Genomic DNA, 25,503 nt, shown 5'->3' with positions numbered 1-25,503 from the left:
CTTTTTCACGTGATAGGTTTCTACTTTAATGATTCTCATTCATCTGCTCTCTGAAAAAAAATGACCTTTTTAGGAACTCCTTGGAGTCGGATTTTTATGACAGAGCAATCCCCAGCTGGAAATGCGGTGCACCTGGAACCAGCAGGAGGATGAGTTTCAAACAGTGAGCAGGTGAAAATGTGCTGTCCATTGGAATAGGCTCAGATCTCTGTGCAAATTAAACAGGAGGAGCCCAGTTTTATTGTCTTCTTCAGCTTCATTGTGTGAAGCATGTGCAGTTAGAATCTGACTTTGGCCTATTTCTCAGAGCCTGACTGTGCCCCCAAAATCTTACTTCTTCCATGCAGCATGGGCAGATCAGCCAAGTGCACAGCAATGTGTTCCCACTTTCCAGAGCTCTTCAAGGGATCGAGAGACCTGCTGTTGTGGAGGAGTTTGGAAGTGGGCAGGATGGTGGAGGACTGTAGGGCCTGCATGATCTCCAAAGCAAATACCAAAGGAAAGTGACCTGAAGAAGAGCTGTGTGTGAGCTCAAAAGCTTGACTCTGTCACAAACAGAAGTTGGTCCAATAAAAGATATTACCTCACCCACCTTGTCTCTCTCAAATCCTGGCTCCAACATGGCTCCAACAACACTGTACAGAGGAAAGTAAAGGTAGATAGTCTCTCTGCAGGGACCCTGAAGACAGATATGGGCTGACTTTGAGAAAGAGAGAACATGTGTTTCCCTGCCCTGCACCTAGCCTTTGGGTGAGTCTCAGTGCAGTGCATTCACAGTTTGGCCCAATGTGTTGATTTACTTATCCCTCTGCTTACACCTGACCAGGATTTCTCATTGATTCTCTAAGGGCAGGATTACCTCCCTGGGGTAGTTAAAATGCAGGAGCTTCTGCCTTCCTAGGGCAATGGAAGCAGCTACAGTTTTCTCTGTTGGGAAGGTTACTGCCTTAATGAAGAAGGAGGCTATATTCTAAATCAGTGATTCTCTTTTTAGAGATTCCAGAGTCAGCTTTTTTAAAAAATAGATAACGTATTTCAGAAGTTCTGATGACGCTATATCATGCTATTGGTTTTAAGTGGTTGTTACAAAGAGGAAGGGTAGTCTTGTGGCTAAAAGGATTTAGGAAATCTGGGTTCAATTCCTGCCTCTGCTGCAGAATTCCTGTGTGATTTTTGAGCAAATAATCTCTGTGTGCCTCAGTTCCCCATCAGTATATCATTTCTTCCATCATTTTTTGGTCTTGTCTCTTTGAGTCATGGACTATCTATTACTGTGTTTGTACAATAGAATCCGGGGGGGGGGGGGGCTTTAGAATTCTAGATCCACTGTAATGTAAATAGTGAGTCCCTCCCCTCACTGGTTTTAGTGGGGAGTTGCATTTAAGAATCAGTGACCTATTACTGATGGGATGGGAAGAGGGCAAGATGATCCTTGAAGGTGCAACCTCCAGCAAAGGAGAAACCCTCGTTCTTCTCACCTGCATCAGCTGCCAGCCTCTTTCCATTACACGCTGGGTTTGGGATACAATCCAAACGTCAGGTACATACCAAACTAGATATCAGAAATTTAGGTTGTATAATAGAGTTAGTGCTCAAACTAGTCTCTAGCACTGTAGTATTTTAGACCAGTGGTTCTCAAAGCCGGTCCGCCGCTTGTTCAGGGAAAGCCCCTGGCGGGCTGGACCGGTTTGTTTACCTGCCGCATCTGCAGGTTCGGCCAATTGCAGCTCCCATAGGCCGCAGTTCACCACTCCAGGCCAATGGGGGCTGTGGGAAGGGCGACCAGCACGTCCCTCGGCCCGCACCGCTTTCTGCAGCCCCAATTGGCCTGGAGCGGCGAACCGCGACCAGTGGGAGCTGCGATCAGCCGAACCTGCAGATGTGGCAGGTAAACAAACCAGCCTGGCCCGCTAGGGGCTTTCCCTGAACAAGCGGCGGACTGGCTTTGAAAACCACTGGTTTAGACCACTCAAGCTACCATGTTGCAACAACGCTACTCTGTACTGTGGGGAATGCAGTAGTCGTTATGGGACAGGTTTTTTAAAACCCAGTATTGATTGCAGGTCAAATCATTGAGGATGCATAAAAGAGCACGTGTACGTCTAACTACCTGATTGCGCATACAGATCAGGGGTTACATGTCTAAATGTTGTTGGTGTGGCTTGCAATTATATGTGCCTGCAACTAATTGCAGCCCTCAGAAGCAGCTCTCCAAGCACATAGCTCCAGTATTTGTGGACCTGGGGATGGTGCAGGACCTGCAGGTTTGGGAGGCCATCACCATGACCCTAGAAGCCCCTCCTACCTGAAGAGATGTCTCTGAGAAAATTCTGAGGTGATTCTCAGGCAGGTTTTTCTATAGGAAACAGATCTGGACAATTTGCATTTTCTGACTTGCTTTTAACTTTCCATCCTTAATGTTGTAGTAATGGAGGTTTTTGCATTTAATTTCTTTTCAAATATTGTTAGTATTTAAATGGTATGAGGCTCTGAAATTCATATCTCCTAACTGAATGTGGAAGGGAACAGATGAGTTCCCACCTTTGATGCTGCTATTGTTTGGCTGGAAACAGTCTTCTGCAAGGCTGCGTTAACAGGGCAGTAGCATACATGTATGCTGCTAGATTCTAGTACAAGAGGCCAGGTGAAATCACAACCTGCCCCACCAGCCAACAGTGCTGCTGCTGTTTTAGACTGTGTCCTGCATTGTACTGTTTGCATTTGCATTGTGTTCTGATTTAGTAACACTAGATGATTGCTGTCCATTGAGACTAATACAAAATGTGATGTGTATTTCTGAGGCTATATATAGTTTTTGACGTTTCATTACAAAACACAGGCTAGGACTGATGCATTGTATTTGAATTAGCATGTTTTTTGAATTGTTATTTATCACTAATTAAAGGAACATAATGTATTCAGATACAATGAGCCAGGTTCATCATTGTACCTGGTAGAGGGCTCAATCCACCAAGGTGCTGAGCTGTCTACCCTTGAAGCAGCAAAGCACTTAAGCAGATGTTTAACATTAAGCATGAGTGGTCTCTTCAAGGTCAATTGGGTGACTTACATGCTTGAAGTTAAGCAAAAGCTTAAGCAGTTTGTTGGATTAGCTCACAATGCTCTAAGCACCTTTTAGGATTGAGCTAATACACGAGTGTAAAGTGGATGTAAGTCACCACCAAATTATTACTTTTGTGCTATATGCACTCACTGGCACTTTGTTTACATTAGTGTAAATAACTACAGGGCAATGATGTATCAGGCCAATGCATCAATTCTATAAACAGTCTATCTGTGTTTGGTAATGACACTTTGAAAAACACAAGCACTGTTCATTCTCATATCAGCCTATTTACTGAAACAGACTTCCTTGCCTCTTAGTATTCTACTGATATTCATGCCCTGTTATGATGTCCTCAGGTCACATTACGTAAACTGGATCAACATGAAGGCAGTTTGATTTAAGCAATGGGAGTTAATTAGTTATCTTTATTTATATATACAAATAATGCTTTTGTTTTTAATTTTCTCAAAACAGCTACCCACACCACCTGGATTATTCTGAAAGATCACAACTATTGATTTCAAAAGCTGTTAAGGAAGGATGTAATGTCTTGTGATATGTAGGATACTCATCAAAGTAGTATCAGGCACTGCCCAAAGTCCAACAGCCATATAATCTTGTGACAGACCCAGAGGCAAATTCAGAGCTGTCAGCTCAACTGCCTTTGGAGCTTGCCAAACAAACAGATGCTAACACTAGATGAGTGTCTAACACAGCTTGGCATCAAGCTCCTGTGACAGGCAACAAGCCCCATGTTATGACCTTAGCTGCTGACCCGCTGCTGGAAATCACAGAGGAGAAAATAGGGAAGGATGAATTGTTCTAATTGTTATTTAAAATAGAAAAATCGATTACTTGCCAATTTATCCATCTGGAAGCCTGGGATATATATGTGGGGGATGGCGGGGAGAGAATATACACCATTTTATATGATAATTTACTTTAAATTAAATTTTTAAAAAACCAATAATAAAATGGCATTTGAAGGTTATATGCAGATGGCTCTCTAAGTTGAATATTTGATTTAAAAAAAACCCCATCAAGTACTTCTTGCTGTTTGCAATAGCCAGTATTCCACCCTCTGTTTCATAAAGAACAAAAATGTGCTTTTTACTTGGACCAGAAAATTAGTAATGACATGTATGTTTTGACTGCCTTTCCCAAACTATTTATCTTCCATGGCACTTATCTTCATGTGCTTGGATGTGTAGAGATGAAAGGACGGTAAAAGAATACTTCAGATTCTGTTCATGTTCCTGCTAATCATGTTGGGCCAGATCCAGTGCTCATTGAAGTAAGGGACCATCTTTCCATTAGTTTCAATGGGTTTTGGATCAGTTAACTCAGCTTGGATTTTGTTTTTAGATAATAGATATAAAATACAGCTGGTTTTGGCCACTTCACTTCTTCTAAATACAGGGTCTGATTCTTATCTCACTTGTACCAGTGTAAATCATGAGCAAATCCACTGCTTTAAAACTGTTGAGAGTTTGGAATCAGGCCTAGGAGTGTTTGGGAGCCTCCTCAAAATGTGAGCGGCATGATGGGGTGGAGTAAGTTTTGTTTGTGAAATGAGGAAAAATTGCACACCCTCTGTGCTAGAAATGAAAAATGTGCTAAACTGTTGATATTTGACCAGATGTCCCATTTTTATAGGGACAGTCCCTTTTGGGGCGACTTTTTCTTGTATAGGTACCTATTACCCTCCACCCCCTGTCCCGTTTTTTCACAGTTGCTATCTGGTCACTGTATTTGTGCATAAAGTAAGTGTTCTGAACAAAGTCTCCAGTATTCAGTCTCACGTACAATATCCCCTCCGGTTTACATGACATCATCAGGACTGAAGGCCAAAGCAATGCATTGTTTCTGTTGTGCTTGTAGAACAGGCTGCAGCAAACCCACACAATTGTACTCCCCACCTTCTGCACACCGAGGAAGAAAACTCCAGCCAGAGTCCCCACAGCAGAGCACAGAGTTGGAAATTTGGCAAACCAGGGCTGTGTCCAGTTGGTCCATGCACAGCAATGATCCACATGGCTCACATTCAATATAGCAGACTGTGTCTGATGCTTCCCCCATCACCACTCCATATTGAGCTGGAGCTGCTCAGTTGTCCTGGCCCTTCTATTCTGGGGCTTATGATCCTATCATGTAGATCCATCCCGAATAAATACAACTCATTTGTATGGGCTGTGTTTGCCCTTTTTCTGCATTGGGTCTGTCATGTTATTAATGTGCCCTGTTCATTGGGGGTCCCAAATCAGCAAAACATTCGAACATGAGCTTGAACTGAAATTAATGAGGCTTAAACATATGCTTAATGTAAAGCACATGCTTAAATGCTTTGCTGAATAGAGCTGGTTTGCTGAGCCATGGTCTGTACTGTTTGTCTTTCAGTGTTTTTATAATCGAGACTCAGTGTGTGGCCTTGCACAAATCACTTGACCTGTCTGTTCATTTCCCCCTTGTGTAATATGGAAATAGTAACACAGGGTGTTGGGAAGATTAATACAGTATTGTGTGTATAAGAAAACCCAAAAAACCTTGAACATGAAAACTGGTTAGTGCTAAATATGATTGTTTTGTGTTACTTGTAAAAACAATGTGTCTGTCTGAAATGTTTACATGATTATTTCTCCTGCGCCCCTGGCTCATAATTGCTCAGTTTAAAAACATTTTTTTTTAAAGTTCAGAACTAGCTGACAGTCAAATCCTGTTAATGTTTATGTTTCATACATAGGAAATATCCATTCTGAACATTTTTGTTTGGTATAGGATTTTAAATTTTAGATGACTTTTCAGTGCTCCTTGTATATATTTAAAATGAAAAAGTTCCCTTTAAGGTCCTAATAATCTTTTTCTTTTTTTGTTTGAATTGCAATAGCCCTTTTCACAAAATTGATGCTTGCTGAACGCAGACTGTCACTGTATTTATTCTGTGAAGCTAAGAAGAAAACGATAAGACTAGTCTATTCTAAAAGACGGATTTTAATAGATTAAGTCCTTTCAGGTTTTGGCGTTTGTTTGCTCTGAAATGAGAGGGTACCTGCAAGGGCTCTCCATGATCCCATTCAGGCATTGTTCCCTAACATTTTTTAACACATGGCAGCATCACTTTTAATCAGTCTGCTACTGGCTGCCAGGCTCTGTGGCTCCTCAGTGTGAAATTAATAGGGAGGGGTTGAAAGCTCACAGCACAGGCAGGGTTTATCCAATGAGCATCAGTTTATACCCTGTGCAGGAAGCCATAAATACATGATGTGATGCCCATGGCAAGTTTTGCCTTCTTGCACCTTATGGTTACTTGGTAATGGGAAAGGACTGACACGGTTTTGAAATTTCCATAGCATTTGAGCAGGGTGTTTTAAGCCTGTTGTTGAATCCTGATCTTGCACAATTAAAGATGGTCTTTTGCCAACAAACACTGAGAAATAAATGTCCAGCTGTATATTTCATACATCAGCAAGGAATAATTTGCATAGCATATGTTGTACAATATTTATTATACAGAACTATTTGTGTGTGTTCAGTACCGATATTTCTGTTGATAGTTTCAGACTAAAATATTTATGAAACTTGGAGATTGTATTTCTGGTCTTAAAGATTAAATATCTAGAATAACCATCAAGTAATATTATTGAACAGTTTAAAATCACCTGAGATGAAGGGCTTTCTAGCAAATCAGCTAATCCATTTCCATCAATGATAATGAAGTAGTTCGGAGGTTCTCAAACTTAATTCCACCGCAACTCCCTTCTGACAACAAAAATTACTGTACAACCCCAGGAGCGGGGACCGAAGCCTGAACCCATGCTGGGCAGGGGGTGGGGGACAAAACCAAAGGGCTTCAGCCCCAGGTAGGGGACCTATAACCTGATCCCTGACACCCAGGGCTGATGCCCACGGGTTTTGGCTTCAGTCTTGGGTGGGGGGCTCCAGCCGTAGGCCCCAGCAAGTATAACACCAGCCCTGGTGACCCCCATCAAAATGGGGTCACAGCCCACTTTAGGGTCCTGACCCACAGTTTGAGAACTGCTGAAGTAGTTAATGAAAAAGGTAAAGGAAAAGGGAATGTAGCATATTCTTTACCAATTCAGATAGTTTTTTATACACAAAGATCAGAGCTTCATAGTATCAAGTAATAAAGAGATACTGTGTTCAGTAGGACAATAATTAAGAGTCATCCATGCAAGGATCTCAAGGTGCTTTAAAAATTAACAAATTAAGCCTTAAAAAACCCTACTGAGCTAAGGAAACTATTTTATAGGCGAGGAAAGTGAGGCACTTATGGCAAAAATTTTAAGACGTGGCCACTAATTTTGGGGTCTGAACTTTTGGGTATTCAACTTGAAACAATAGTGGCCTGAACCTGCACTGTTAAAGTTAGTTGAAGCTTTTCCATTAACTTCAATGGGCACAGGATCAAGCCCCTAAGTTTCATTTTTAGAGGTTTGGGATCCCCACAACTCTCGGTATTACAGACACTGGTTAGTTGCTCAGCACCTCTGAAATCAGGCCATTGGTGTTTTAAACTGGACATGAAAATCAGTGCAACTTTAAAAAATGTAGACCGTATCAACTTGTTTTCACATTGGAAGCCTTTCCCAGTGCTCAGAATAGAATCCAGATCTCCTGATTTGTAGGCCTGTGCGTTAGCTGAAAGACCATCTTTCCCCCATTGACTTTGCTCTAAGACTTGTTCTAGTTGCTTAATTCTATCTGTCAAATAGTTCCTACATTATGGTTAGTTTGTAGATTTTAAATTTATTAAATGTTGTAAATATTCTTTAAGAAAATCACAACGCAAAGAGATACTTATAGTTACGTTATGGGTTTTGCACAGTAAATCAGGTAGGGACAATTTATTTTAAAAAAACTAATAATTGTGGCCATTAATGACAGCCTTTAACCCCCTGTTTAGGATAGGATCCCTATTTGGGTGAGCACATGAGCATTTGTTTAAGTGTTGTCTGGTATAGACCTGGAATTAAGCAAACGCTAAAGTGTTTTCCTGTGCTGGCCTTGGACACTTAATGAAATGTTTATGCAGCCAGGAGCAGGGTTGACTAGAATGAGCAGCACCCAGCATCATACACTAGTCCAAGCTGTGTCATGGGTTGAAACCTTATAGTGTTCCTTGCTCTGGGCAAGCTCAGCAGCTCTTCTCCCAGCTCCCTGCTAATCAAGTGGGAGCTGGCATTGCTCCTGCTGAGCAGCTGCAAAGTGCATAGCGCAACCAAAGCCCCAATCGGGATGTATGCAGTGTAGCTGCAGCTGTGTTGATCCAATAAAAGATATTACCTCACCCACCTTATTTCCCCAGGTAGGATTGTCTGGGGAAGAAACCCTGAGCAGTGCTGATGGACAGAGCTTACTTTTCCAGAGTGCTGTTCAGCATTTAAGGCTAAGTAGACCAGATTTCACCTCAGGAGTTTGTTACATTTAGGTAACAAAGAACCATTTAGACTCAGAAACCACCTTGTCCTTGGATGAGAAAAAAAGTGCTGGATGGGACTGAATTAGACTGTTTAGATTTTGCCATGAATATGTTTGCTCATGCTAGCAATAGAGCCAGTCACAATATTAGTTAGGAACACAACCCCATCAAAGGGAGCGGATGCACTGACTCTTATCTAATGTGGATTCCATCCTCTTGTTGGTTGATGAGCCTGTTTCACCAATCCCTGAAACACTTAGGGTCATAGAATGCTACTGGTATTTGTATGGCAGTAGCAACCAGAGGCCCCAACTGAGATTGGGCCCTGTTGTGTTATGCACTGTACAAACACAATGAAAGACAGTCTCTGCCCCAAAGAGCTTACACTCCTAAAGCACAAGACTGACGGACGTTTGGAGGGAAAACAGAGGCATGGAGAGGTGAAGTGACTTCCTCAGTGGTGAGGTGTGAACACAGTCCAGATCTCCTGGGTCCCATGTACTCCCTGTCGATGAGAGTACACAGCCACAACAGTTTCAAGGGGGGAAATTCTGCCATTGTTAAAGAATGACCCTTCAGTTATTTAAAAAAATGAAGATTCACTTCAGCTTCAAACATTTGGTTTTTAAAATAATCTTTTCTAGAGTTTCTCAGAAACTTTTGAACTTTTAGTGAAAAACAGAAAAAAATAGCAACATTTTCTTTTTGCAAAAAATAACCAATTTATTTGAGCATAAGCTTTCGTGAGCTACAGCTCACTTCATCGGATGCATACTGTGGAAAGTACAGAAGATCTTTTTATACACACAAACCATGAAAAAATGGGTGTTTACCACTACAAAAGGTTTTCTCTCCCCCCACCCCACTCTCCTGCTGGTAATAGCTTATCTAAAGTGATCACTCTCCTTACAATGTGTATGATAATCAAGGTTTCAGAGTAACAGCCGTGTTAGTCTGTATTCGCAAAAAGAAAAGGAGTACTTGTGGCACTTTAGAGACTAATCAATTTATTTGAGCATAAGCTTTCGTGAGCTATAGCTCACGAAAGCTTATGCTCAAATAAATTGGTTAGTCTCTAAGGTGCCACAAGTACTCTTTTTCTTTTTATGATAATCAAGTTGGGCCATTTCCAGCACAAATCCAGGTTTTCTCCCCCCTGCCCCACAAACCCACTCTCCTGTTGGTAATAGCTTATCTAAAGTGATCACTCTTCTTACAATGTGTATGATAATCAAGGTGGGCCATTTCCAGCACAAATCCAGGGTTTAACAAGAACGTCGGGGGGGGGGGGGGGGCAGGGGGTAGGAAAAAACAAGGGGAAATAGGTTACCTTGCATAATGACTTAGCCACTCCCAGTCTCTATTCAAGCCTAAGTTAATTGTATCCAATTTGCAAATGAATTCCAATTCAACAGTCTCTTGCTGGAGTCTGGTTTTGAAGTTTTTTTGTTGTAATATCACAACTTTCATGTCTGTAATCGCGTGACCAGAGAGATTGAAGTGTTCTCCGACTGGTTTATGAATGTTATAATTCTTGACATCTGATTTGTGTCCATTTATTCTTTTACGTAGAGACTGTCCAGTCTGACCAATGTACATGGCAGAGGGGCATTGCTGGCACATGATGGCATATATCACATTGGTGGATGTGCAGGTGAACGAGCCTCTGAAAGTGTGGCTGATGTTATTAGGCCCTGTGATGGTGTCCCCTGAATAGATATGTGGGCAAAGTTGGCAACGGGCTTTGTTGCAAGGATAGGTTCGTGGGTTAGTGGTTCTGTTGTGTGGTATGTGGTTGCTTGTGAGTATTTGCTTCAGGTTGGGGGGCTGTCTGTAGGCAAGGACTGGCCTGTCTCCCAGGTTGTGTCATGATCTTATTAGGTCTCACAAGCCAAGTTTACAACAGGTCAATACTTGGATCAAAGACATCCTAGGAGCTCCTTGCTGCTACAGAAAATGAAGTTGGTGATTCAGTAGATGACACTCTTGCCCTCTGAGTCAGCACTGAATCAATACCTTAGTATATTGTTAGGGACAGTGTAATGCTGAAAGTGCTGTCTTTTGGATGAGGCATGAGTCAGAGGTATCCTGGCTTGTTCTGATAAATACAGATCCCACAGCATTTTTTGTAATAATAGTGATGTTAATTCTAGTATTCTGGCCCACTCCAAATCCAGTAATTGACCATCCAGATTTCCCCTGCAATTTCAACTGCATATAATATTTTTTTCCATTCTCTTCCCTAAACTGTTGCATGATATTGGGGTTTGCTCTTAAAAAAGCTGCCACGTTTCATCCAAGAGGTTGCATTTTCAGAGTGGGTGAAGTGATTCTAAAATGTCCCTTACTTGCCTTGTATTCTAAGGAACAGTCAAAAATTGAAAATGTTTTAGTGTTACCATAGAGATGGAAAATATCCTGAGGTTTTTAGTCAGTTATGGGGAGTTTGTCTGACAAAGGTAAGAGCTGAATAAAAATGAGTAAGGCCATTAGGATTTGGACCACAGAATGGATGACATGGGGACAATAATATTCATCTAAGGTATAATAATCAAAATGTTATGGAGGTACATGATGTGTAGATTAATATTGTGTATAAACTACGTATTTTGATCCGTGTCTTTTCTGTATTACTTAAATCAAGAAACCTGAAAAGGTGTGAAACCAAACCAGCCCTAGAGAGAGACACTGGACAGTAAATTATGAATGTGGATAAAAGGCCAATGTGATTTTGATCTGCATGTGCAGAGATGCCATCACAGAACACTGAGGTTATAGTCACTCCCACGACAGATCTCGTGAGACTGCTCTTGGAACACTGCAATTATTTCTGCTTACATGAATATTGGAAAGGTTCTAACAAACCTGAGGGAGCACAGAGAAGAGCAATGCAATGAGAGATCTGTCTGGCATTGATTTAAAAAAAACACAGAAAGAACTGGAGTACTTGTGGCAAATTTGTTAGTCTCTAAGGTGCCACAAGTACTCCTTTTCTTTTTGCGAATACAGACTAACACGGCTGCTACTCTGAAACCATTGAAAGAACTGAATATGTATAGCTAAGCAGCAGCTGTGGGGTAATGGCAGAATGGACTACAAGTTTTGAAAGATGTAAACACCAAAGTTGGAGAGGGATTAGTTAGAGAAGTGCAAAAGGGCATATGTAACTAGCAGTATTAGGATGAATTTAAGAAAGGAATCAGGAAAAACTTCTGACAGGGATTAGGTTGCAGCATAGTCTCCCAAGGAGTCCCCATTCACTTGATCATTTAATATTAGACAGAAGAAAGCACTAGATAATATCCAGTATTGAATCCTGCCAAATTTGGCAAGGCGTGGAGTAGATGACCAAATATGGCTCTTCATCTCTAGTTTCGATTATTCTGTGCAGATTTAATTTAAAAACAACAGTATTTTGAGCCAAAATACTGTTGTTGTTTTTTAATCAAGTGAAGATATTCAGCTCTGCCACTTCAAAATATTTCTTCATGTGCCATTTCATATATATTTTACAAAGCTGAGCTGGGGTTTACAGTCTGGTCAGAAGCATTTGCCCGTTGGCTATTGAGGCCACAGTCACTGTTCACTACTTCGTGAATTCTCTCTGTGTCTGATCCTGGTATGTTAGGGGAAAGCTTGGCACTGCCAGGTGTGATATGAAAGATATGTATTTGAAGAAGGATACAGGGTGGCGCTGAACCATCTATTTTATGAAGCCCACTGTACATGTAGGGTTACCTCCTGGCTGGGATTTGACCAGCCTGGCTGGGTTTTTTATGGATTTGCCAGTTTCCAGAAAAATAATTTAATCTGCCGGATTTTTTTTATATGGATCTAAAAGTTTGCATTAGTATCACAATACACTGGCATATCTAGTGTTAAACATTTCTGTGTCTAGCTAACGATGCTGCAGTGTTTCTACTTCCACAGTTTAAGTAAAAATAGATCAAAACTGTTGAAAATACAGCAGCTGTCTGCCCACCAACATGCAAGCGCACCGCATGTGTGTGTGAGAGGCTTTGAGTCATGTGAGAGTGAGGAGATTTGTAATGTTCTCAATCTTATCTGTATGTGTTATCTCTCTAGATACTATAAGTGGCTATTGTGGGGGGGTGCTTTGGAGTTGCTTTGTGGTTCAAGGTTGAGGATGTGTCAGGTTTGCCTGGTGGGTGGGCTGGATGCTGGGGTTTTTTGCATTTCAAAGGTGGTACCCCATGTACATGTGAGTGAATCAACTCTTCCAACATGGAATATTTACATATTCTGAAGGGGGAATGTGGCAGTTAACCACACTGTGCACTGCAATAATAGTTCTCCAGTGTAGGAGTCCACATAGGATGTTACTGCAGTGTCTGGAGTTCCCAAAGCACAGATGGATGTGCAGGGGAAATGTTCCAAGAGGAATTATCTGGAAGTGTATAAAAGGCTTTTCTAATTGATCCTACTCCCCCCCTTGGAAAGAGCCAAGCTGGCTAATCTTCATGAAAGCAGCATGACTAATGTTTACCTGCTGGACAGATATATTGCATAGGGGTTTTTTTGTGTGTGTGGCGATTGTCTTCATCTCTTATTTACTGGATCAATAAAGGTAATTTTCTAATGCAAGGCAAATTTTTTACTAACATGCTCCAAAGAATACAGTGAAGATGTATTTGCTCTGCTCTTTACCAGAACATCTTAATTGTCTTAAATATATTTAGAATTTCTAGTTCAGAATTAGTATTACTAGGGGGAAAGGCATTAAGCAAAGCACCTGCGAGATTCAGAGGCCCCGTCTTTGCCACGGGCTCTACAGCGGCATAGTTATGGCACCGTAGCTACGCTGAGGTAAGTAACCCCACAGCGTAGACACCAACTATAGCGATAAGAGGGCTTTTCTCTGTCACTGTAAGAACTCCGCTACCCCAAGCAAAGTTGCTAGGTCAAAGGAAGCATTTTCCATTGACCTAGCTGCATCTACAGTGGGGGTTAGGTCGGCATAGCTATGGCACTCGAGGAGGTGGATTTTCACACTTCTCACTATGTCAGCCAAAGTTTTAAGTGTAGATCAGGCCTGAGTTTTACCTCCAAATGCCATCATTAGCGATGGTACTTCATGGACACTTGTTGCTAATCTTTTTTAAACTGCTACAGTTTTAAAGCTTTGCTCCAGAAATTGACACCTAACCTATGCACAATATTATAATCATAACAACATGTCATTGTCTCCTGACCCAATTTTTATTGACTTTAGCAGAAAGACTTCCCATTGATTTCAGCGGGCATTGGCTTAGGCCCTGTGCATATTATAGTGTGTTATTGTGAGACTCTCTGTATCATGCAAACGATTCAAGGAAACACTCTGTAAATGAGCCATTAGCAAGTACACTTAACTGTGTGGTTGAATCTTCCTGCCATTAATCTGTTTTAATTCAGTCCTTTCTCAGGACCAGTGCCCAGAATGAGTTACTGTTACTCAGTTGTTACTCAGGGCATCAGTAATTGGCCCATCCTAAAAAAGCACCTTGTTTTTATTTTTTGTCCATCTCTTTCTCTCTCTCCCCCAAAGTGTGGTTTGATTGTCATGTTTTACTCAGCGCACTTAAGCCAGGGGTCCCCATCTTGAAACTGCTCCACTCTTAATTTCAACGACAGTTCTGTCCGTGTATTTGGGGCTAGGACAGGGACCCACGTGGATGAGCCCGTGCGTATAGCACCTTACCAGGAAAAGGCTGCTGCTGTTAAAGTCAGTAGGAATTTCACAGGATCAGGAAAAAAGAATTCATAAATATTTCTTTACAAAAGAGGATATTAGACACCAAAAGAGCTGGTCAGAAAACTTCCACACACAAAAACTGACAAGCAAGTAAAAAGTAAATCCTCCACCAGGAATAAAAAATTGCCCCCAAACCTCCCACCCCACTGCTTGGGCAGTGAAACCTCCCTCCCTATGCTGCAGTGAGACTCATGCTTTTAGGACAATTACTAACAAAGGGCCTGATCCGAAGCCTATTGAAGTCCACATAAAAGTCAAATGCCATTGGCTTTCGTGGGCTTTGGATTGGGCCCAAATACGGTAGGTCCATTGCTCTGTTATATTAAAGTTCAGATCAGCATGCAAAATTCAAGGATCAGGTAAACACAACATTTACATTCCCACATCATCTTTTATAATTTGCATCAACGTTTTTATTAGCTGGGGCAAAAACCAGAGTTTGTCATCCTGGATGCAGAGGAAATGCTGTGTGTCCCAATATATGCTCATGCAGTGCGGAAAGTGGTCAGACAAAAGTGTGTGTGTGGTTGTGGGCAACGGCGTATTAACACCTAGGCCGACAAGGCCTAGGCCTAGGGTGGCCTAGGCCTAGTGGCACTGAATGCATCCGATGAAGTGAGCTGTAGCTTACGAAAGCTTATGCTCAAATAAATTGGTTAGTCTCTAAGGTGCCACAAGTCCTCCTTTTCTTTTTGCGAAACTTATAATAGCAGCCAGAGGCTGCTTCCCCCGGTGCTAGTTCGCACCCTCCACCCCCAGCCCTGCACCAGCTGCACCTCTTCCCTGCCCCCTCCCTGCCTCTATTGGACCCCTTCCCCAAATCCCCGCCTCGGCCCCGCCGCCTCTCCTGAGTGCGCCACATTCCCCCTTCTTCCCCCTTCCTTTGTGAACTTATTTCGTGCACAAGCACTGGCAGGGAGCGGGGAGAAGTAGGACCCGGCAGCGCGCTCATGGGAGGAGGTGGAGGCGGAGTGGAGGTGAGCTGTGGCGGAGAGCTGGGGGCAGGGGCAGCAATTATTTCAGGGCCTTGGAGCGGCAAAATCATTAATCCGCCACTGGTTGTGGGGAGGGTTTATCATTGTCTGCAGAAATGAAAGTGACATCACATTTGCCTATCCCCAGCCCTTATCAATTCTGCCCCCTTCTCTGTTCTGTCCTCCCAATCCCCCCCATAAATTAATTGTGACCCTGCCCCCTCTGCCTCACCTCTGTTCCTTCTGCCCATCCTCTCCCAGGCCTGTGGGGGAGGCTGTAACAGGGTCCCCTCCCACCTTACAGACTGGGCGGAGTAACTCCAGGGATTCTTCTTTCCTCCTCCCCTCTTCCCAAGGAGTTGCTGGAGGGGGAGAGAAGCAAAGGAGTTGACATGTTGCTCACAGAAGAGGGTGGGGAGGAGGAAGTGCAGCCGCTCTGATCTGCTGGGCTCTTGTTGCTCTCCGTCCTCTCTCATGAGAACAGATTTGGCTCCTGAGGTGTGGAGGGGGAGAGCTCTGCGTGCTTCCTGGAGCAGACTTGATGGCTGCTATGGCCCAGGAGGTAAGCGAATGCACTCTCAGTGACCTGGCTTGAATCATAGAAGATTAGGGTTGGAAGAGACCTCAGGAGGTCACCTAGTCCAATCCCCTGCTCAGAGCAAGACCAACACCAACTAAATCATCCCAGCCAGGGCTTTGTCAAGCTGGGCCTTAAAAACCTCTAGGATGGAGATTCCACTACCTCCTAGGTAACCCATTCCAGTGCTTCACCACCCTCCTAGTGAAATAGTTTTTCCTAATATCCAACCTAGACCTCCGCCACTTCAACTTGAGACCATTGCTGCTACTTCTGTCATCTGCCACAACTGAGAACAGCCTAGCTCCATCCTCTTTGGAACCCCCCACTTCAGGTAGTTGAAGGCTGCTATCAAATCCCCCCTCACTCTTCTGTAGACTAAATAAGCCCAGTTCCCTCAGCCTCTCCTCATAAACCATGTGCTCCAGCCCCCTAATCATTTTTGTTGTCCTCCGCTGGACTCTCTCCAATTTGTCCACATCCTTTCTGTAGTGGGGGGCCCAAAATTGGACACAATACTCCAGATGTGGCCTCACCAGTGCCGAATAGAAGGGAATAATCACTTCCCTTGATCTGCTGACAGTGCTCCTACTAATGCAGCCCAATATGCCGTTAGCCTTCTTGGCAACAAGGGCACACTGTGGACTCATAAGGGCACATTGTTGACTCATGTGCAACTTGAGTTGTACAGATTTTATTTCCTGGGTCTACAACCTATTGCAGCCTGGTGCACTTTCAGCACTGTGCAGAGGACATAATGCATCCAACAGAAGCAGTGGATTCTGCTGAGCCCTTTCATTTCCCAGACAGATTCTTACATTGAAAATGTTCCAGCATTGGCAGCATTTTGCCCTTAGTTTTAGGAAGCACATTAGACACACTTAGAGTTCTCTACTTCTTGGCCTAAGGATATTTTTCCTACACAGATGCCCATATTAACGGAATACAATTAATTCCCTGCCCTTTCGACTCCTCCCAGGATTAGTGAGTAGCCACACATTTTATACAACTGAAGATAAGTGATACACTTGTGGTCCCATCCTGAAGTCTATGAAATACTGACACATACATACATCCACTCAAGTGGAAAGATCATATTAGAGCCTATCATAAATCCTGTTTTCAAAAATCCTATATTTAGTGTTTATTTTTAAATAAACTTTCTGTTTCTCAGTAATAGGACAAGGTTTTCTTTTTACATTAGTAGTGGTATACCTCCCCTGACCTTCCCCTAGCTTTTGATAGCTCACAGGGAAAGCTACTGGCAGTAGAGGCTTTCTGAAATTCGGGGCTGGATTAGTAAAAGAATAATGGGAACAGATGTTTTTAATTCATAAAGTGCATCAAATAAATGTAACTTCTACTTCTCATTTAGATACTTTTGAATTTTAGTGAATATCTTTAAGGTCAGATTTTCAAAAGAGCTGGTTACATATCCTAGTTACAGAGTAGCAAACGTGTTAGTCTGTATCCGCAAAAAGAACAGGAGTACTTGTGGCACCTTGGAGACTAACAAATTTATTTGAGCAAAAGCTTTTGTGGGCTACAGCCCACTTCATCGGATGCATGCAGTGGAAAATACAGTAGGACAATTTTATATACACAGAGAAGATGAAACAATCGGTGTTACCATACACACTATAACGAGAGCGATCAGTTAAGGTGAGCTATTACCAGCAGGAGAGAAAAAAAACTTTTTGTAACGATAATCAAGATGGGCCATTTCCAGCAGTTGACAAGAACTTGTGAGGAACAGTAGGGGGGAAAAATAAACATAGGGAAATAGTTTTACTTTGTGTAATGACACATCCATGGGGCCGGATGTGTTGCATCCGAGAGTGCTAAAGGAGTTGGCGGATGTGATTGCAGAGCCATTGGCCATTATCTTTGAAAACTCATGGTGATCGGGGGAGGTTTCTATGACGAGATAACTGGCTCTGTGGATGAGGGGAAAGCAGTGGACGTGTTGTTCCTTGACTTTAGCAAAGCTTTTGACATGGTCTCCCACAGTATTCTTGCCAGCAAGTTAAAGAAGTATGGGCTGGATGAATGGACTATAAGGTGGACAGAAAGCTGGCTAGATTGTCGGGCTCAACAGGTAAAGATCAATGGCTCCATGTCTAGTTGGCAGCCGGTATCAAGTGAAGTGGCCCGGGTCGGTCCTCGGGCCGGTTTTGTTCAATATCTTCATAAATGATCTGGAGGATGGTGTGGATTGCACCCTCAGCAAGTTTGCAGATGACACTAAACTGGGAGGAGTGGTAGATATGCTGGAGGGTAGGGATAGGATACAGAGGGCCCTAGACAAATTGGAGGATTGGGCCAAAAGAAATCTGATGAGGTTCAACAAGGACAAGTGCAGAGTCCTGCACTTCGGACGGAAGAATCCAATGCACCGCTACAGACTAGGGACCGAATGGATCGGCAGCAGCTCTGTAGAAAAGGACCTCAGGGTTACAGTGGACGAGAAGTTGGATATGAGTCAACAGTGTGCCCTTGTTGCCAAGAAGGCCAATGGCATTTTTGGATGTATAAGTAGGGGCATTGCCAGCAGATCGAGGGATGTGATCATTCCCCTCTATTCGACATTGGTGAGGCCTCATATGGAGTAGTGTGTCCAGTTTTGGGCCCCACACTACAAGAAGGATGTGGACAAATTGGAAAGAGTCCAGTGGAGGGCAACAAAAATGATTAGGGGACTGGAACACATGACTTATGAGGAGCGGCTGAGGGAACTGGGGATGTTTAGTCTTCAGAAGAGAAGAATGAGGAGGGATTTGATAGCTGCTTTCAACTACCTGAAAGGGGGTTCCAAAGAGGATGGATCTAGACTATTCTCAGTGATAGCAGATAACAGGACAAGGAGTAATGGTCTCAAGTTGCAGTGGGGGAGATTTAGGTTGGATATTAGGAAAAACTTTTTCACTAGGAGGGTGGTGAAACACTGGAATGCGTTCCCTAGGGAGGTGGTGGAATCTCCTTCCATAGAAGGTTTTAAGGTCAGGCTTAACAAAGCCCTGGCTGGGATGATTTAGTCGTGGATCGGTCCTGCTTGGAGCAGGGGGTTGGACTAGATGACCTCCTGAGGCCCCTTTCAACCGTGATATTCTATGATTCTATGATCCACTCCCAGTCTTTATTCAAGCCTAAGTTAATGGAGTACAGTTTGCAAATTAATTCCAATTCAGCAGTCTCTCATTGGAATCTGTTTTTGAAGTTTTTTTGTTGTTATAGTGCAACTTTTAGGTCTGTAATCAAGTGACCAGAGAGATTGAAGTGTTCTCCGACTGGTTTTTGAATGTTATAATTCTTGACATCTGATTTGTGTCCATTTATTCTTTTACGTAAAGACTGTCCGGTTTGGCCAATGTACATGGCAGAGGGGCATTGCTGGCACATGATGGCATATATTATATTGGTAGATGTGCAGGTGAACGAGCCTCTGATATTGTGGCTGATGTGATTAGGCCCTATGATGGTGTCCCCTGAATAGATATGTGGACACAGTTGGCAACAAGCTATGTTGCAAGGATAGGTTCCTGGGTTAGTGTTTTTGTTGTGTGGTGTGTGGTTGCTGGTGAGTATTTGCTTCAGGTTGGGGGGCTGTTTTGGGGGTCAGATTTTCAATAGGGCTCAGCTGTCACTAACTCCCACTGTTCTCAATGTGAACTGATGGATGCTGAACTGATTTGAAAATCTGGCTATTCCTTTAGGTGCCTAAATGGGAGCTGTTGAGCACTAAGCACTTCTTAAAAATCTGTCCCATATCACTGAGGGTTGATAATTATAGTAAACCGAAACGTGTATGTGGGTAATATCCTATATGTTTGACTATAACTTGGTATATAGGATGGATCCCTAATTTACCATCACACTAGGCATTTTAATTTAAATTATGCTAATAGTGAGGATTAACTGCAGATTATGATTCTAACATTTATTGTCATGCAAGTGAAATAATTTGTTCTTCCTGCCTTCTAGCTCTTTTTCTCCCCTTTTATTTCAGCTTTACAGTGTTTTGTAAAATAGGCTGGGCTGCAGTTTTGATGACGTTCACGTCACCTCAGAAAATTGTTCTTGGGGTTCTATATTTAAAAAAACAAACCAAAACGGCTGTTTTAAACATTTCTCATGATATGTTTTTATGGTGTTGAAATGATCTTCCAAAAACTCTGCCCTGGAACAGACCATGTCTTGTAATGCACAGCGTGCAAAGGACATAAGGAGACTCGGTGCTAAATTTTTGCCTCTGTGGAGGGACTAGGCACTTGCACTCCTTGCACATGAGGACAGGGGGATTCCAGTGCTTCCAGGAGTGCTAAAAGCCTCATAGAGGGTAAGGAATATAATTTGTGACACAGAGCTGAGTCTGTAGCAAGGGACTCTATGTGCTACCTCTGCATTGCTAGCGACATTGTGCTCTTCCTGGTGCATAACCCCTCTACTCTCAAAATGCAGGCAGTGCCTTAAATCATGATCTCGCCTCTAGAAGTCTACAGTTGTTTCAGTTGTCAGATTTTAATGGCAGGCTGACTTTTAAATGGGTAGCTTGCTATTGCATTCCTCTATATATCTTTTGAGTCCCTAATTGCCTGTATTTTTATGGAGCCTTTGACATTTCTAATGGTTTGCCTTTTCTCACTTTTTCCTTACAGCTGATATTATTTCTACAGTTGAGTTCAATCACACTGGAGAACTACTGGCTACTGGGGACAAGGGAGGTCGGGTTGTTATATTCCAAAGGGAACCTGAGGTATGTTTGTTACTGCTTCCCATCGTAATTGCTTGCTAAGCTTTTTTTTTACACTGCTGAGATCTAATAGATTTTTTGAATGCTATCAAGAATAACAAAAATGGAATGTTACTTATTTTGAGAAGGGTGGGAGGTAAGTGTCACCCATGGAGCATTCTGTTAATTGCTCTATTGTGGAGATCACAGATCTTGGCTGAGAAAACAGGGTGAAATCCTTGCCTTGTTGAAGTCAAGGGCAAAGTGGGACCAGAATGTCATCACCCAAGGTGTTTTGCCATAGGGATTGTGTGACAAAGGGGCCTCAGAAAAGAGTCTCATTCAAAAGTATGTTATTCTGTCAGCCTGTAATATTTAGGTTCAATTAGGTGAATAAAGGAAGATAAGAGTCTTAATTCTGAATTTCCCTGCTATTCCTAGTTGCTATCCAAGGCCAACAATTGAAGCACAGAAATTCTAAGTTAAGGAAAAGCTGTTTTTGTTTTTTGTCTCTTGTTTAGTCTGAAATTCAGTTAAGGTTCCATGAACAAGCTTAGCTCTGCATTTAGTAGCAACCACGCCACACAGTCTATAACATCCCTCCTATGATATCTTTTGCTCTTCCTTTTCAAATTCTGTTCACCTTCCCTTGTATCATAACTATTGAATAAGTAGTGTCATACCCTGCCCGGTTTTATTCTGGAGAATGATGTGCACTGTCATCTCAACCAGTATTTGGCCAGTGGAGGGGGTTAGCCAGAAGACTTGGTTATATATGAGTACTTCAGTCTCAGATGCACACTGAGGGGGAGAATTGCAGTCTGTGTACTCTGTAGAGACAGGATGGATTGGACAGATTTGTATTTGGTGGCTTTGCTTGGTGGCTTATCAGGTAGATAGTGAAAGTTGGCTAGTGAATCTTGGCATGATTCTCACCTATTTTACACCCACTTTAGAGTCCCCTTACACTGCCAGAGAGTGTTCATGAGAATCAGACCTTCTATGTTGCGGAAGGACTGTGAAGGTGTTGTGACTGTCCTGTAATGGGGACCTGCGAGGGGAGGGGACAGCTTTCTTTGGTTTGTACAGGAACGATGAGAAGTAAGGAGTGTGCAGTAGGCTGATAAAAGGAGGATGGATTGGAGGAGGGTCTGTAGCTCCTCGCTGGAAGAATGTAGTTTGTACATTAGTATGGGGAAGTATGGATATTATCCTGGGGCACGTAGAAATGGAACGCAGATAAATTACGGGGTGTGGCTAAACATTTCCAGGAATGCAGGGAATGATCAGAGTTAAGGCTGCTTGTGAAAATTAAATTCTGAATTCCCAGATTGTCACATGCAATTTTTTAATAACCACAACATTTTACTAAGATTTTTACTGAAGTAATTTCTCTTTTGCATTCCTAATGATCTTAACAAAGGCTTTTGTCTGGGTATTGAACCGCATTTTAATGCCCATGAAAAACTATTGTATTTGTCACAGTAAAGCAATCTGTCAACAGCATGTTTTAAACTTAAAATAAAATATTTTCTAGGATTGTTATATTTATGATGGCTACTAGCTTTTACCTCAGTCAGCTCAGAAGCTGGAGATAAAATACTGACATCATCAGACACTTTTTTTTTCTCCATGTTCTTCACAGAGTAAAAATGAGCCTTACAGTCAGGGGGAGTACAATGTTTACAGCACGTTCCAGAGCCATGAGCCTGAATTTGATTATTTGAAGAGTTTGGAGATAGAGGAAAAAATTAACAAAATCAAGTGGCTACCACAGCAGAATGCAGCTCACTCCCTTCTGTCAACCAATGGTAAGATAGAAGAACCAGTACAGGAAGTATCAACATTCTGCTCTGGCCCATTCCAACCCTGCTAGTCTCTCTTGCCCACTATTTCCCAATCTCATTTAAAATTAAATTTGCATTTCAATAGTTTCCAGTTTCAGAGTCTACTAAGAAAAATTGTTACATGGATTTTGATATTTACTATTTGTAAGTTTTATTCACGTTCACAGATGAGGATTCCTATCTGAGTGTTCATGAGGCATTTAGGGATGGAGAACCGTGAAATTTTTCAGTGACCAAACAGAAAAATCATTTGTTCAGCTCCACTTAAGGAGCCATCTACTTTTGCTAGTAATATGCAGTTCTGTTTGGAAAAACAACTGTGCAAAAATGGGACCTTCGTACTCAATAACTATGCTATGTATGTGTATGCAGAACTATATCTGCTGACTTAAGTTAAAAAAAAAGGGGGGGGGTGTTAATGCTTTTTACTCCTGTTAGCCCCTCAGAACCAATTCAGCTGAGAGAAAGATGGATTACATTTCCTTCTAATGCATTATCAACAGAATTGTTTACTAAGTTCCAAACAGTTACACTTGGGTTTGCACAATAGAGACCTAGTGATACTGATCCTTCTTTGCAAAATATTTAGAACTCTTCAGATGAAAAGTGGCATATAAGAACTAACTAAGGGTTTTTAAAGGTGTCATTGTGGGAATAATCTGAAAGCATACAGTTGCACAAGTGTCACTGAGGAGATAATTTGACTTCCAGGACCTTCATTACCACTGATGATGCATGACATGGGTAAAAGCCAGCTTGATTCTCAGATGCCAGGTTGAGTTAACAGCACTCTGATGTAAAAAATGTTTTACTTGTAAAACTGAGCAAATTTAGAAATCACTGATAGATAATAAACATGGAATACCATAATGCCATCTTAGACAATTGCTTTTCAGAACAGAACTGCTCTTTAAGGCAAGGTCATTAATTCTAGTCAAGGTTTACAACAATAAAACAATATTCACAAATTAGAACATTAATGTCTAATAATTGATCAGTGGTTCTCAGTCTTCTTGCCTTGGGACTGGGTTTTTAATACATAAACCTTTTTTGTGTACCCTGACATAATACACAATTCTTGGTATTATATTAATTATTAAGGGCCAATGGGAGCTGCACTGATGCATCCAAAAGCAGAATATACCGTAGAATCATAGAATATCAGGGTTGGAAGGGACCTCAGGAGGTCATCTAGTCCAACCCCCTGCTCAAAGCAGGACCAATCCCCAATTTTTGCCCCAGATCCCTAAATGGCCCCCTCAAGGATTGAACTCACAACCCTGGGTTTAGCAGGCTAATGCTCAAACCACTGAGCTATCCCCCCCCCCAGCAAGCGTGAAAAATTGGGACTTTTTTTTTCTTTTTTTTTTTTGCAGGGAGATATAATTGTGTATATAAGACAAAGTCCCTAATATCGGGATGGTCTTGATTATATCGGGACATCTGGTCACCCTAAATGTGTCACATCTTTATGCATGTGGAATGGTTTTACTATCTCTTTTCCTTTTGGCAGCTGACATGAAACAGATCTTTAAAAACTAGCTACAGTAAGGGCTAAATTTATCATTCACAAAAGAAACATGTCATTTGAAAGTTCATTTCTGTACATCTCCCTAGTCTCAAATATCGTTCCTTATTCAAACAAGTTTAACAAAAGAATCCTATTTTAATATAGGCAGAAGTTGATTCTCTGTTTTGGAAAGCAAACCCTGTTACTTCCATTCTGAAGTATTTTTTTAGAAACCTCGGGAAATACATGGGGCTCAGTCCTCGGCTCTACCGAGTTTAAACTTAGTATAAACTCTAAGTCACCTTCTTGCTTCCCCGATCGTGGGCTTGCTGGTGGGTTTTGAAATGAGCTGTCTCAGGGCTGCCCTAAGTTACCCTGGTTGCAGCCAGACACTCAGCCAGCCAAAGATTCGGCAAAATATTATGTGCTCTGCTCTGCCCCTTCCCAGCTCAGGCACAACCCTGACATGCCTCTTGTGAAGAGGAGAGTGGGGGGAATACAGGTGGCATAGTCCTGAATATGCGTGGTTTGGACACTCAAAGATACCTCTGTATTGGGGGAATCCTTCGCTGCCCCTTTAGGGCAGTTTCTCATTGCTTGGCACTGGCGTCACTGAGGACTGAGACCATGGTATTTGTAGAGGATGGTTTAGTCGGTAGGGCAGCAACCTAGAATTCAGGAGACCTGGCTTCAGTTCCCTACTCTGCCACTCCTGTGTGACTTTGACAATGTTATTCCCTACCTCACAGAAGAGTTGCGAAGATACGTTTATGATTCTGAGGTGTTCGGGTACTTCAGAAGTGGGGGACATGTAAATACCTTAGATCAACAGCAATTGGTTATTGTTCAGACTTTTTTTTTCTGAATCCAGTACTTGGAAGCAAAATTAATATAAAGCAGATCTAGAAAATTGTGTTTAGAATCTAAAGCATGGTCAGAAAAGTGAGTGTGTAAAAATAGCATCTAATTATGCAGCAGATCTTCTCCCACAGAGCAAATTCTTCCCACAGATACAGATGTGTAGCTCCCACTGAATTAAATGGAAGACACACCCATGGATCTGAGGTCTGAATTTGGTCCCACATGTCTTCACATCATATTTGCTTCTAACAGAAACCAATTTTCAGTACAGCAAACCCTGCAGGGGCTACACAGCTATGGGAGAGGGAGTTGGATTCTTTCCAGTTTACACATCACAGCAAAATCATCAGCTAAGTTCTGATTGCAGCATCTTTATTAATGGAGACAGAAGGACCCCACTGTGACTTTCAGTCCCAGTGTGGGCTAGCAGTGCTTGCAGTCAGCAAAATTGAAGTTTGACTTGTAAACTGAGCTAATTAGATATTATAATAACAAATCATTGTGTTTCATTGATCATTCTTTGCACTATGGGGGCCAATTTCTAACTGAGTTACATCAAATAGCTCAGAATTTGGCCTATACAAAGCCATTCATCTGAGGATTTCAAATTGCTTTCCAGACACTAATTAATTTAAACTTCACAACACTCCTGAGACTGAATGAATATGGAACCTCACAATGCCATTTCTACAGTCCCTTTTCAAAGCATGTTGACTCTTTGAATATTTAAGGATGTTGCAAGTCCA

At 42.2% G+C, this 25,503-nt stretch overlaps 1 protein-coding gene across 2 annotated transcripts in view; it reads left to right on the top strand.

Annotated features, from left to right (window-relative positions):
* The window catches only part of PPP2R2C (protein phosphatase 2 regulatory subunit Bgamma), a 282,079-nt gene that overhangs the window by 168,819 nt on the left and 87,757 nt on the right, over nucleotides 1-25,503 (top strand). For both annotated transcript variants that reach the window (XM_077814650.1, XM_077814651.1), the window contains 2 exons: nucleotides 20,466-20,563; nucleotides 22,185-22,350. In XM_077814650.1, coding sequence (XP_077670776.1) covers nucleotides 20,466-20,563; nucleotides 22,185-22,350 — 264 coding nt within the window. The remainder of the gene's footprint in view (nucleotides 1-20,465; nucleotides 20,564-22,184; nucleotides 22,351-25,503) is intronic.

Source organism: Eretmochelys imbricata, chromosome 4, assembly GCF_965152235.1.
Source record: "Eretmochelys imbricata isolate rEreImb1 chromosome 4, rEreImb1.hap1, whole genome shotgun sequence".
NCBI lineage: Eukaryota > Metazoa > Chordata > Testudines > Cheloniidae > Eretmochelys > Eretmochelys imbricata.
The sequence above is the reverse complement of the archived record's forward strand: the minus strand, read 5'-3'. Positions and strand labels throughout refer to the sequence as shown.